The 13235-nt window shown below is 19.9% G+C and overlaps 8 protein-coding genes across 8 annotated transcripts in view; 5 read left to right on the forward strand and 3 right to left on the reverse strand.

Moving 5' to 3' along the window:
- DDB_G0283771 (hypothetical protein) overlaps positions 1-670 on the forward strand; it is a gene marked incomplete at both ends in the record, with an annotated part of 2221 nt that extends 1551 nt beyond the window's left edge. The window contains one exon of the mRNA XM_633760.1: positions 1-670. This exon is cut by the window's left edge and continues 1455 nt beyond it. Coding sequence (XP_638852.1) covers positions 1-670 — 670 coding nt within the window.
- A 113-nt stretch (positions 671-783) lies between these two features.
- On the reverse strand, positions 784-2251 carry DDB_G0283773 (hypothetical protein; the record flags this gene model as incomplete). The annotated part of the gene is made up of 2 exons (XM_633761.1): positions 784-1589; positions 1753-2251. 2 exons carry the CDS (start codon positions 2249-2251, stop codon positions 784-786), a joined length of 1305 nt encoding a protein of 434 aa, XP_638853.1.
- Positions 2252-2486: 235 nt separating this feature from the next.
- DDB_G0283775 (hypothetical protein) lies at positions 2487-6143 on the forward strand (the record flags this gene model as incomplete). Its single annotated transcript, XM_633762.1, has 1 exon — positions 2487-6143. The coding sequence occupies one exon, from the start codon at positions 2487-2489 to the stop codon at positions 6141-6143; it is 3657 nt and encodes a 1218-aa protein (XP_638854.1).
- Positions 6144-6408: 265 nt separating this feature from the next.
- Positions 6409-6657, reverse strand: DDB_G0283777 (hypothetical protein; the record flags this gene model as incomplete). The annotated part of the gene is made up of 1 exon (XM_633763.1): positions 6409-6657. One exon carries the CDS (start codon positions 6655-6657, stop codon positions 6409-6411), a length of 249 nt encoding a protein of 82 aa, XP_638855.1.
- Positions 6658-7242: 585 nt separating this feature from the next.
- On the reverse strand, positions 7243-7466 carry DDB_G0283779 (hypothetical protein; the record flags this gene model as incomplete). The annotated part of the gene is made up of 2 exons (XM_633764.1): positions 7243-7409; positions 7445-7466. 2 exons carry the CDS (start codon positions 7464-7466, stop codon positions 7243-7245), a joined length of 189 nt encoding a protein of 62 aa, XP_638856.1.
- A 496-nt stretch (positions 7467-7962) lies between these two features.
- On the forward strand, positions 7963-9069 carry DDB_G0283781 (hypothetical protein; the record flags this gene model as incomplete). Its single annotated transcript, XM_633765.1, has 1 exon — positions 7963-9069. One exon carries the CDS (start codon positions 7963-7965, stop codon positions 9067-9069), a length of 1107 nt encoding a protein of 368 aa, XP_638857.1.
- Positions 9070-10145: 1076 nt separating this feature from the next.
- On the forward strand, positions 10146-10595 carry DDB_G0283783 (hypothetical protein; the record flags this gene model as incomplete). The annotated part of the gene is made up of 1 exon (XM_633766.1): positions 10146-10595. One exon carries the CDS (start codon positions 10146-10148, stop codon positions 10593-10595), a length of 450 nt encoding a protein of 149 aa, XP_638858.1.
- A 1163-nt stretch (positions 10596-11758) lies between these two features.
- Positions 11759-13171, forward strand: cprC (cysteine proteinase 3; the record flags this gene model as incomplete). The annotated part of the gene is made up of 5 exons (XM_633767.1): positions 11759-12333; positions 12416-12766; positions 12862-12909; positions 13030-13034; positions 13137-13171. The coding sequence occupies 5 exons, from the start codon at positions 11759-11761 to the stop codon at positions 13169-13171; spliced, it is 1014 nt and encodes a 337-aa protein (XP_638859.1).
- Positions 13172-13235: the final 64 nt, after the last annotated feature.

The following is a 13235-nucleotide window of genomic DNA, read 5'->3' on the forward strand; positions in this document are numbered from 1 at the left end:
ACATAAGCAAAGAATTCAAAATTTCATTGATATGATGGAATTACAAAAACAATTAAATAATACTGCAAGTGTAATTTATTCAATGGATAATAATAATAATAATAATAGTGGTAGTGGTAGTAATCCATCTTCACCATCATCATCATCATCTTTTAATATGTCACATTTTGCTCAACTTTCTCCATTAAGTAGATCAATGTCAGCAAATTCAAATGTAAATCAAACATTATCAACTACCTCATTATCATCTTCCACAACAACATCAGCATCAACATCAGCATCAACATCAGGAACATCTGCAATAGTTGGAAAGAAACCAATACCACGTGGTTTATCAACAACACCAATTAAATCATTATCATCATCATCATTGTTATCATTGGCAGCAAATAATAATGCAAAGTCAAATGGTAACTCTGGTATTGTAACACCAAATAAATTATCATCATCAACAGTTGCTAAAAGACAATCATCTATTAATACACCAAATAATTCAAATGCCTTTAAATCACCAGCAATTAAAACACCAACATCAAGATTATCATCAAGACCTTCAAACACTGGTAACAATAATAATAATAGTTCAGTTTATCAAGTTCAAGCAGTTGGTAAATCTAAAACTCCAAGAAAAGTCATTCAATCACCAGCAACATTTAGTGATTACATTTAAATATTTAAATTACTAAATAAAATAATAAAAAAATAAAAAAATAAAATAATAAAATAATAAAAGAGTGTATACTTTTTTTTTTTTAATAGTTTCATACAATATTAATTTTATTTTCAATCATCATTATTATTATTATTATTACTATTATTATTATTTGATTGTTCAATAGCAGCAGTTGTAAATTTAATAATATTATTTGATAATGTAATTTCATCAGTTTCACCTAAACGTTGACCAGTTATACCTTCAGCATATAAATAATATTTATCAAGATCAGGATGTAACATACCTGCAAATTCTCTAACTTGAGTTCCTTGTGGTACTAACATACAATCCCTAAGTATGCTACCACCAGATTTATCACATGATAAACTTTTTAAATTTTTAACAGGATAAACTGGTATGAATTTCTTTAATTCTACAGCTTCTTTTATTGCAGTTTGAATACCAGTTGAACCATATCTAAATAATACTAAATCTCTGAGTTTCTCTAATCTACCTTTTAATTTATCATCAGATTGTTTTAATTTTGTATTGATTTTCTCATTGTCACTACAATCATCATAGGTTTTAAAATTGTCGTCACCTTCTTTATATTCTATAAATCCTTGAGATTTCATTTTACGTAAGAAACATTCAGCTAATGCACTGGTTGGTATCATTGAATAGTCTGGATATTTTGAACAAATTCTTGAGATATTTAAATCTGATGTTGATTGATCAACTTTATTCAATGCTAAAACTGTTGGAAATCTAACATCTAAAAATGAATTTACAAATTTATGAACATCATCATCTGTCCACACTGATAAATTAATTGGTTCCCTTAAATCTATATTCTCTAATGATTGTCTAACTACTGATATTCTTGTACCATATCCTGATAATTTCTTTTGTAATATTAAATCTGCTGGACTTTCTATTTATTTATTTTTAAAAATTAATTAATTAAATTGAATTTATTTTATAAAAAAAAGGGGGGAGGGTCCATGCATAAAATTACTTTTCACCCCTCCCACTTTTTTTTTGATATTTAAATTTTTATATCCTTTTTGGCCAACTTTATTATTTTTTTTACTTACTTGTTGAAGCTTGTTTTCTAATTATATTACCCCATCTTTTCCAAAGATTATTAAAAATCCAAGAATGAATTTCTTCTTTTAACCATTGAATATCATTTATTGGATCATAACCAGTGGTTTCTTCACCTTTTTCATTTGTATTACCAGATACATCAACGACATGAAGGAGTACATGAGCATGACGAAGATCATCGAGGAATTGATTTCCTAATCCTTTACCTTCTGATGCACCTGGTACTAATCCTGCAACATCTAACATTTTCACTGGTATATTTCTATTACCATCTTTACATGATCCATATCTTGGTGAACATAATGAACTTTTATCATATTTTTTACATGGACATTCTGTTAAATAATATGCAACTCCTATATTTGGTTCAATCGTTGTGAATGGATAATTACCAACTTTTGCTGTAGAATCTGTTGCTGCATTTAAAAAACTACTCTTACCTGCTGATGGTTTACCAATACAACCAATAATTAATTCATGTGACATATTTCTTTTTTTTTTAATCTGAAAATGTTTTTGTGATCGTTTTTAAAAATAAATTTTAAAAATAAATTTTTTTTTTTTTTTTTTTTTTTTCCATTTTTTTTTTTTTCTTTTTCTCAACACATTACCAAATCAAAATTTTTTTTTTTTTTTTTTTTTTTTTTTTTTTTTTTCTCAACACATTACCAAATCAAACACATTCGCAATTGCTTTTTTTTTTTTTTTTTTTTTAAAAAAAATGAATAATAAAGAATTAAAAAATTTTAATAATGAAAATCAAAATATTTTTTGGAAAGTAATACATAATAAAGTTTTATTTAATTTAATATTTTATTTTATAGAAAATGATGAAACAATAAATCAAAATCATTTATTTTATCAACATTTTATTACAAATAATCTTGATTATTCAGATTTAAGAATTAAATTTAAAAATTTAAAAAATTTAAATTGGTTTGTTGAAAAAAATGAATATTCATTATTATTAGATAAATTAAAACATAATCAATATATAAATGTAACAACAGAATCATTAAAATTATTCCTTTCAAAATGTGAAGATATTAAAATCATTGATTTAGTTTATAAATATTTAAATGATAAAAATTTATTACCATTTCAAAATTTAGCAGAAGAATCAATTTTAAGTGGTAATAAAATTTCATTTGAATATTTTTATAATTATAATGATAATAATAATAATAATAATGATAATAATAAATTTATATCAATAATAAATCCAACAACTATTTTATATTTATATGAAATTTGTTCAGATATTGAAATTATTAAATGTTTAATTAATAATTTAAAAAAAAGAAATCAATTTAAATTAATTTATAATGATTTTGTAAGAAAGAAAGCAATCTCTTACTCTTATTTAAATAAAAATTTACAAAAGAATATCCTTTTTCAATTCATTTTATCAAATGAAGAATTTTATTTTATTCCACCTCAATTAATTCAACCATCAAATATAATTCAATCAAATACACCAATTATTTTACCTTCAAATTTAACAATTCCTCAATTAAATAATAATAATAATAATAATAATAATAATACTATTAATAAAATTCCATTTGTTTATTATAAAGATTGTAATTATGAAACGAGAAAAAAGATATTACAATTAAATTTAGTTGAAAAAAAAGTAATTTATAATAGTTCAAAATTTGAAATTAAATTAAATGGTAAAAATCAAGATGAAGAAATTGATGAATTAAAAACAAGTATTCATGAATTTTTTCAAATATTTGGTAAAAAGTATTTTCAAACACCAATTCATATATTAAAAAGAATTGAATTGATTGAATGTAATTATGATGGTGTTGGTGGTAGTGATGGTGATGGTGGTGGTGATGGTGGTTCTATTTCAAAATCTAATCAAATTAAAGAATTGATGGAAATTTTATTAATTGAATGTCAATTTGATTTTAATTTATTTAAAATTTATTATCAAAGATTTAATGATACAAAAGTATTAGATAAAACAGATTCAATAACTAATAATAAATTTTTATTATACTTATTTCAAACAATGGATTGTAATGGATTATTATATTTTACAAACAATCATATATCTGTAACATTAAATGAAAGGAATTCATATATAGCATCATCTAATAGTATTACAAGTGGTGGTGATGGTAATAATTTAATAATTAAAATATTTAATCAAAATTATCCAATTTTTCAAATTAAATTATTAGAATCATTATTAGAAACTAGTGATGGTAGATATAGAATTATTGAATTTATTAAATTTTGTAATAATCAAGATTTAATTAAAATTGAGATATGGGATACATTAATTAGATATTTATTATATTCGAATAAATGTGATTGTAAATTTTTAGATAAAATTATTTCAATCGATGGTTTCAATAAGAAATTAGTATTATTAAAATTAAAAAAACTGTCAAATCAAATTAGACCATTTGAAAAATATAAATGGTATATTGAATCTGTTAAACAATTTATTAAACCACTTGAATATTTTGAATATAACAGTTTTTGGGAACGTAATGAAATTGAATCGATTGAACATGTTGATTACATTTTTGAAAATAAATTATCATCATTTTATACACAACAAGTTTTAAATGAAACAAATAATAAATTAATTGAAATTAATTTTAAAATCTTGGATATCAATACTGCAAATCATTTTCATAATAAATTTCCATTCATATCAAAAGAACAAATTTATACAGATTGTTACATTAATGCATTAATTAATTGCACTGATTTAAAAACAATAGATTTAATAAATAATTTACAAGTTAATATAAAGTCAATACAATCAAAATTAAATTTTAATTCAAAATTAGAAGACTCAATTCAATTATTAATATATTTATGTAATTATTGCAATAATTCATTATCATGGCAACCTGATTTCTTTTTTAATTTCTTTTATTCATTATTAAATTTTATTTTTAAAAATGATAATTCAAATCACATCACTCAAGAATTATTAAAAGAAGTTTCATTTAATAATTTTTATTTTGAAAATTATAATTGTGAAATGATTTTATTATTATCAACATTTATTTTAGAATTAAATTTACAACAAGTTAAATTTTTAATATCAAGTTTTAATTTTAATTTTAATAATCAACAACAAATTCAGCCAATTAATATTTTTAAAATATTTCCAAATCAACAACAACAACAACAAGATCATCACCATACTAATGATTTTAAATGTATTGTTGAAATGATGAATTACCTTTTAGATAATGTGGTACCACCATCATCATCATCATCATCATTTTCACAAATAATATTATTTGATGAAATTTTTAATCATTTATTTAAAAGATTATTAATATCAAGTGATATTTCATTTAATGAAATTTTAACAATAAAATCATTTTTAATTTCAAATGGTATAAATTTAATTGATGATACACCATTTCATTTATTTAATTACCTTTTAATTAAATCACCTTATTTTTTAAAATATATTTTAAAATCTCATCCAGAGGGTATAGAACTAGGTGAACATATATCAATTCAAAAAATAATGACATCAGAATTATTTAAACCAGTTAATAATGATAATAATGTAGAAAATCAATCATTTATTTTTAATTCAAAGTTTTTTACACTCGATTCAATTATAAAAAGTAGTTTTAATCAATTATTTCAATTATTATCTTCACTATACTATTCAAATTGGTTAAGTAGAGGTTTAGATAGAAATAATTTCGATTTTAAATTTATATTATCGATTGGTAAATTTGATTTAATGTCTGAAATGTTATTAAAAAAACAGTTTAAACCATTTCCAATAATGATACCACAAATTTTAAAACTACAAGATATTAAATTAATTAAATTATATATAACTAGTTTAATAGAATATTATCAAAATAATGATAATAATAATAACAATATACATGTATATAGATTACTTTTAGAAGCAATCAAAACATCAAATTTATCAATTACACAAATAATTTTAGAGAATTTTAATGAATTTAATTTGGATATTGAAACATTGGATAAAACAATTAAAGACACCATTAACCTTTTTGAAAAAACTGATTCTCAACTTATCACCTACATATTTAAACATCATTTACATCTATTTAAATTTAATAATAATAATGATAATAATAATAATACCTCATATAAAAAGATTTTTGAGCAATTTTTCATCAATGGTTCAATAGAAGTAACTCAACTATTTTTTGAAATGTTCCCTTCTCAATCATCCAAAGATTTAGAAATCACTAAAGATATGATATCAATAGCCCTTAATCGTAAAAATATTAATATTATTAAATATTTTTATCAAAATGGTAAAATTTCAAAAATTCCACTTATCAATCATATTAAAGAATCTTTAAAAAATGAATTGGATCTTATTGACTGGTTAGAATAAAAAAAAAAAAAAATGAAAAAAAAAAAATTAATAAGTTTTATTTGTTTTTATTTTTTTTTTTTTTTTTAATTATCTCTTTATCATATGTCTATAGTAATCAAAAGATATTCCTAATATTATACCTTTATAAATTAAACAAAAAAAAAAATAATAATAAAAATAATAATAATATTATTATAATTATTTTTTATTGTATTTTTTTTTTTTTATTGTTTTGTTTTGTTTTATTTTTTTTAAAAAAACAGCATGAAATTAATAAATTTTTTTAAAAGTATTTTGATTCTGCGATGTTGTTGGATTTAATGTAATCACCAAAAAGTGTAACTAATTCTGATTTATATGAATCCCATTCTTCATTATTTGTTGAGGAAGTTGGGTTTATTCTTTGTGAAATTTCTTTTAATGATTCTTTGATTTGTGGAGTAATTCTAGCACGACTATCAGAGGTGATTAAATCGAAATGACGAGCAACTTGTACGTTAAATTCTTCTTGTGAGATTGTTGAGTAGTTCATTTTTGTTATTTTAAAGTTTCTTTTTTTTGATAATAAAATTTTTTTTTTTTTTTTTTCTTTTATATTTTTTTTTTTTTTTTTTTTTTTTTTTTTTTTTAAAAAAAATTTAAAAATTGGAAAGGTAATCGAAAATAAATTTCATTGTTCATTAACTCATAAAAATAGGTTGGAATTTAATCCATTTGCAAAATTGGTACAAAAAAAAATATTTTCCCCCCTTTTCCTGAAAATGTTTTTTGAAAAAAAAAAAAAAAAAAAAAATTTAAGAAAATCATAATAGTTCATTTTCGTTGTGAATATTTTATATTTTTTTTTTTGAATTATTTTAAAATAATTCAAAAAAAAAAAAAAAAAAAAAAAAAAAAAAGCAAAAAGAGATGTTCAATTATTGGATTATTATTATTTTTAAATAATAAAAATTTTAAAAACTAATGAAAAAAAATTGTTTAGTTAATTTTTTTTTTTTTTTTTTTTTTACTGATTTTGGCTCCACCATCCACCAAAACTTCATAATATTTGATCGAAATATCTTTTTAATTAATCGCCACTAATAATGATATATTTTAATGAGAATATAATCATATTTTAATTATTATTTTTATTATTATTATTATTATTATTATTATTATTATTATTATTATTATTATTATTATTATTATTATTATTATTATTATTATTATTATTATTATTATTATTATTATTATTATTATTATTATAATTATTATAATTATTAAAAAAAAATAATTGAATCCCTTAAAAAAATAATATAAAAAAAAAATATATTTACATATCTCGATATCTATTATCATCTCTTTTTTCACCCCATTTTTATAATTAAAAATAAACTTTTTTTTTTTTTTTCCCAATATATATTATTTCCTTATTTAATATGTAAATAATATTTAATAATTATAATTATAATTTTTATTGTTGTTATTGCCTTCATTACAATAACAATTTTATTGAAAATGGAGTGTGCCGAAGGTTGTAAAAAAAAAAAAAAAAAAAAAAAAAAAAAAAAAAAATTTAAATTATAAAAAAAATTAAAATTAATATATTAAAAAATATATATATATATTTATTATTATAATAAATAAAAAGAGCCTTACAATTATGTCTATGTGTATGCATAAATTAAAACAATTAAAAAAATTAAACCTTAAAAAAAAAAAAAAAAAAAATTAAAAAAAAAAAAAAAAAAAAATAAATAACTTTTTTTATTTTTTTTTTTTTTTTATTTTTTTTTTTTCAGTTTACATAAAACACACCAAAGAAGAAGAGATAGTTTTAATTAATTAAAAAAAAATGGATAATAGTAGCGGAGGAACAAAATTAAATGAAGATATTGATATATTTTCAACATTTACATCTGCAGCAAATCATTTAGCATTATTATATAAACAATCAATTAATATAAAGAAACAATCCTATCTCAAAGGATATAACGACTCTTTGGAAAATATATTAGATTTCATAAAAACAAATAATATAGATTCAATATCTTTACTCTTAAATTATATAAATAAAGAAAAAGAAAATTTAAAAGAGACAAACATTAGCGATCATAATAATAATAATAATAATAATTCATCAAATACTAAAAATACTAAAAATATCAATAACAACAATAACAACAACAATAGCGATAATAATAAAAATAATATTAACAATAGCGGAATAAATAAAATAGATAATAAATTAGAAAAAACAAAGATTTTATTAAAAAAAGATATAATTGTAAAAAATCCATTTGAAAAACAAAATTTAAATATTCAACAAAATAGTGTAAACCCATTCACAACTTCTCTTCATCAAACTCAAAATAATAATAATAATAATGGCGAACAACAACAACAACAACAACAACAACAACAACAACAACAACAACAACAACAACAACAACAACAACAACAACAACAACAACAACAACAAGTACAACAACAATTAATAAACAATAAAAAGAGATTATTACCCAAACTTTATTACCTTAATGGACAGAATCATAATAACATAAATGTATATAACACAATCAATAGCGCACAACAACAAAATAATAATACTGTAAATGAAATAGTTTTTGAACAAAATGAACATCACCAAATGCAAGATCAACCCCTTGATCAGCATCAACAACAACAACAACAACAACAACAACAACAACAACAACAACAACAACAACAACAACAACAACCGCAACAACAATTATTAAATCAACATATACAAGAACAAGAACATCATCAATCACAAATTTATCATAGTTTTAATAGATTTAACCAAAATACAACAAATATATCATTTTCAAATATTATACCACAACCAGATCTTGGTCAAGATTTCATTGGGAACAATCAATTGTTTAAAAAATATAAACAATCTTCGGCAATATCGGATCAATTTATGGATCCAAATTAACTTTTATAGAATATAATAATAATAATAATAATAAATAATAAATAATAAATAATAATAATAATAATAATAATAATAATAATAATATATTAATTATTTATAATATAATATAAGTAATTGTAAAATAAATAAATAAATAATAGAACCATGTAAATAAAATCTTGTTTTTTGTTTTAAAAATAATATATTTTTTTTTTTTTTATTTAATTTTTATCATTGAGAACAAACTATGTATAACCTCAATATCTTTTCAAAATTTAAACCTTTGGCAATTTTTTTTTTATTTTTCACTAATTCTTTGATTTGACATACCTTCTAATAATTTGTGTTCTAAATAATGTGTACCTGAATTATTTGTTCACCAATAGTTGTTATCTATATCTTGTATTATATTGCACCTAATTGTCCATTTGCATCTGTGTTTTGGCGATTTTTTTTTTTTTAAAGTAAAGATATTTTTAAAAAAAAAAAAAAAAAAAAAAAAAATATTTTTGGGAAAGAACGATTTCTTTAGTTTGGAAGATAAAAAAAAAAAAAATAAATTAAAAAAATAAAATCTTAAAAATGATTCAGCGAATGGTGTGAATTTTTTAAAATTGGTTAATTCGAATTATATTATTTTTATATTTAATTTTTTTTTTTTATCTTTCAAACTAATTCATTGGTTTTTTTTGTTTAATGGGCTTTATTAATAACTGATCACTTCCCCAATTTTTTTTTTTTTTTTTTTTTTTTTTGCTGGCAATATTCCACCAATCTGATTAAAAAAAAAAAAAAAAAAAATTTATAACTTCATCTATTATTAAGGGTTTATTTTTTTAATTTTAAGAATTTTCATTAATCAAAATTAAAAACCATTAAACGTTTTCTGATTGTATGATAATACCAAAGATTAGAATTTTAAAAATGACCTTTGGTTTTTTTTTTTTTATTTTTTTTTATTTTTTTTTATTTTTTTTTTTATTTAAAAAATTAATATAAAATAAAGAGCTTTTTTTTTTTTTTTTTTAATTCATCAAAATAAAATCTAAAATAAAGTAAATAAATAATTACAAAATAATTAATTAAAAAAAAAAAAAATGGTTGTTATTACAGTTAGTTATAAAGTTCATATGACTTATTATTCAGAATCAGCTGGTTCAATCGGTACTGATGGTATAGGTCCATGTGTTGGTATTATTGCTAAAAAAACAAATGGCACTACTTTCTGTGCTCATATCGCTTCATCTATCCAAGGAATAGATGCCAATCTACCATCTATTACAAGTAAAACAACAGAATTAATTAATAAATATTTAAAAAATGTAGATTTAGTTGAAATGAGTTGTGTAACTGGAAATTTAAAAGATAAATCCGCAAATGCAATTTACAAAGGTATCACTAATGCATATGGTGCTAAAGTTAAGGCATTAGTTGAAGGTACTGGTATTTATTTCAAAGATGGTGCTGTTGGTGTTGTTAAAGCTGAAACAATCAAAGGAACCGTTGAAGGTCCAAACGCCTTTGATGGTCCAATGGATGTCAAATAAAATAATTCATTGACCCAATGGATATTAAATAAAATAATAAAAATAATCTAATAATAATTAAAAAATAAAATTTTCATTTTCCGTTAATTTTTAAACTATAAAAAAATAAAAATAAAAAAAAACAGAATGGTTACATTCATTTTATTTTTATATTTTATATCATTTTGTATTTTTGAGTGCTCTATATTTATATACTAAATTCATATTAAAACTAAATAAATTAAATCTTTTTTTTTAAAAAAAAAAAAAAAAAAAAAAAAAAAAAAAAAAAAAAAAAAAAAAAAAAAAAAAAAAAAAAAAGAAAATAAAATGAAAAAAAAGAAAATATTTTTATATATTTTTAAGTGGCAAATAAGAATGTTTGTTAATAAAAAAAATAATAAGATCAGAATAATAACTGATTCCTTAATAATAAAATAAAAATTAATAATAAAATAAAAATTAATAAAAAATTAAAAAATAAAAATAAATTTTATTAAAAGTTATAACCATTAATCCTGGGGGATATATTAAATTTTTAATTTTACAATGTTTTTATTTATTTTTTTATTTTTTGTTTTATTTTATTTTTTTATTTTTTTATTTTTTTTTTTTTTTATTTTTTTTTATTTTTTTTTATTTTTTTTTTATTTTTTTTATTTTTTTTATTTTTTTTATTTTTTTTTATTTTTTTTGGTGGGTTGAATATCTCAAAATTTTGGGAAATTAATTATTTTTAATTTATTTTACCAGGATTAAAAAAAGAATTCGTTTAAAATTGGTATTCGATGAGTTTAAAGATAGTTACAATTTTTTGTACACATGACCAGAATTATCATTTAACTATTCATTTGAATTTTCCTGTTTAATTTAATTTAAAATTATTTAATTTAACAAAAAAAAAAAAGAAAAAAAAAAATGTTTAAAAGGGAAGAAATATTTTTTTTTTTTATTTTTTATATATTCAATAATTAACAATACTCAATAATAATTAAAATTTTTTTTTTTTTTTTTCACTCAATAATTTTATAAATATCCAATTTTTTTTTTTCCTTAAATATTAATTTACTTTTACAACAAATTCAAATTTTTTTTTTTTTTTCAAAACTTATTTTCCATCTAGCCAATTAATTTTTTTATATTCACTTTTTCAATCAATAAAAAAAAAAATAATAATCCAAGTAATGAGATTATCAATTACATTAATTTTTACATTAATTGTTTTATCAATTAGTTTTATTTCAGCAGGAAATGTTTTTTCCCACAAGCAATATCAAGATTCATTCATTGATTGGATGAGATCAAATAATAAAGCTTATACTCATAAAGAGTTTATGCCAAGATATGAAGAATTTAAAAAGAATATGGATTATGTTCATAATTGGAATTCCAAAGGATCAAAAACTGTTCTTGGTTTAAATCAACATGCTGATTTATCAAATGAAGAATATAGATTAAATTACCTTGGTACTAGAGCTCACATTAAATTAAATGGTTATCATAAACGTAATTTAGGTTTAAGATTAAATCGTCCACAATTTAAACAACCATTAAATGTTGATTGGAGAGAAAAGGATGCTGTAACTCCAGTTAAAGATCAAGGCCAATGTGGTAGTTGTTATTCATTCTCTACAACTGGTTCAGTTGAAGGTGTAACTGCAATTAAAACTGGTAAATTAGTATCATTATCTGAACAAAATATTTTAGATTGTTCTTCATCTTTTGGTAATGAAGGTTGTAATGGTGGTTTAATGACAAAGTTTGTATATAGTATATAATATTAATAATAATAATTACTATAATTAAATTTAATATTAATATATTTTATTTTTTTATTTTAGTGCATTCGAATATATTATTAAAAATAATGGTTTAAATAGCGAAGAACAATACCCATACGAAATGAAAGTTAACGATGAATGTAAATTCCAAGAGGGTAGTGTTGCTGCCAAGATTACATCATATAAAGAAATTGAAGCAGGCGATGAAAACGATTTACAAAATGCTTTACTTTTAAATCCAGTCTCAGTTGCTATTGATGCTTCTCATAATAGTTTCCAACTTTACACTGCCGGTGTTTACTATGAACCAGCTTGTTCTTCTGAAGATTTAGATCATGGTGTACTTGCTGTTGGTATGGGTACTGATAATGGTGAAGATTATTACATTGTTAAAAATAGTTGGGGACCATCGTAAGTTTGATTTTTTTTTATTCATTATTATTATTATTATTATTATTATTATTTTTTATTGTTTTCATCATTTCTAATTTTTTTTTTTTATTTAGATGGGGTTTAAATGGTTATATTCATATGGCAAGAAATAAAGATAACAAGTAAGTACACACAAAGATTATTTTATATTTTTTTAAAAAAAAATATATTAATATAGAGTTACTAATTTATAATTTGTTTTAAATTTTTTAAATTTATTTTTACAAATTAATCTTTTAAAGTTGTGGTATGTATAGTTATATATATAATTAAATTATTAATTAATTAGGATCCAAAACTAACTAAACATTAATTTTAATTTTATAATTAATTAAATTATTAACTATAGGAATCTCAACAATGGCTTCATATCCTATTGCTTAACCATTTTTATATGTATAGATATATATATATATAAATACTCTTCAAACCTGTATAAATTTGTATA

The sequence above is a fragment of the Dictyostelium discoideum genome (genome assembly GCF_000004695.1).
Source record: "Dictyostelium discoideum AX4 chromosome 4 chromosome, whole genome shotgun sequence".
Lineage (NCBI taxonomy): Eukaryota > Evosea > Eumycetozoa > Dictyosteliales > Dictyosteliaceae > Dictyostelium > Dictyostelium discoideum.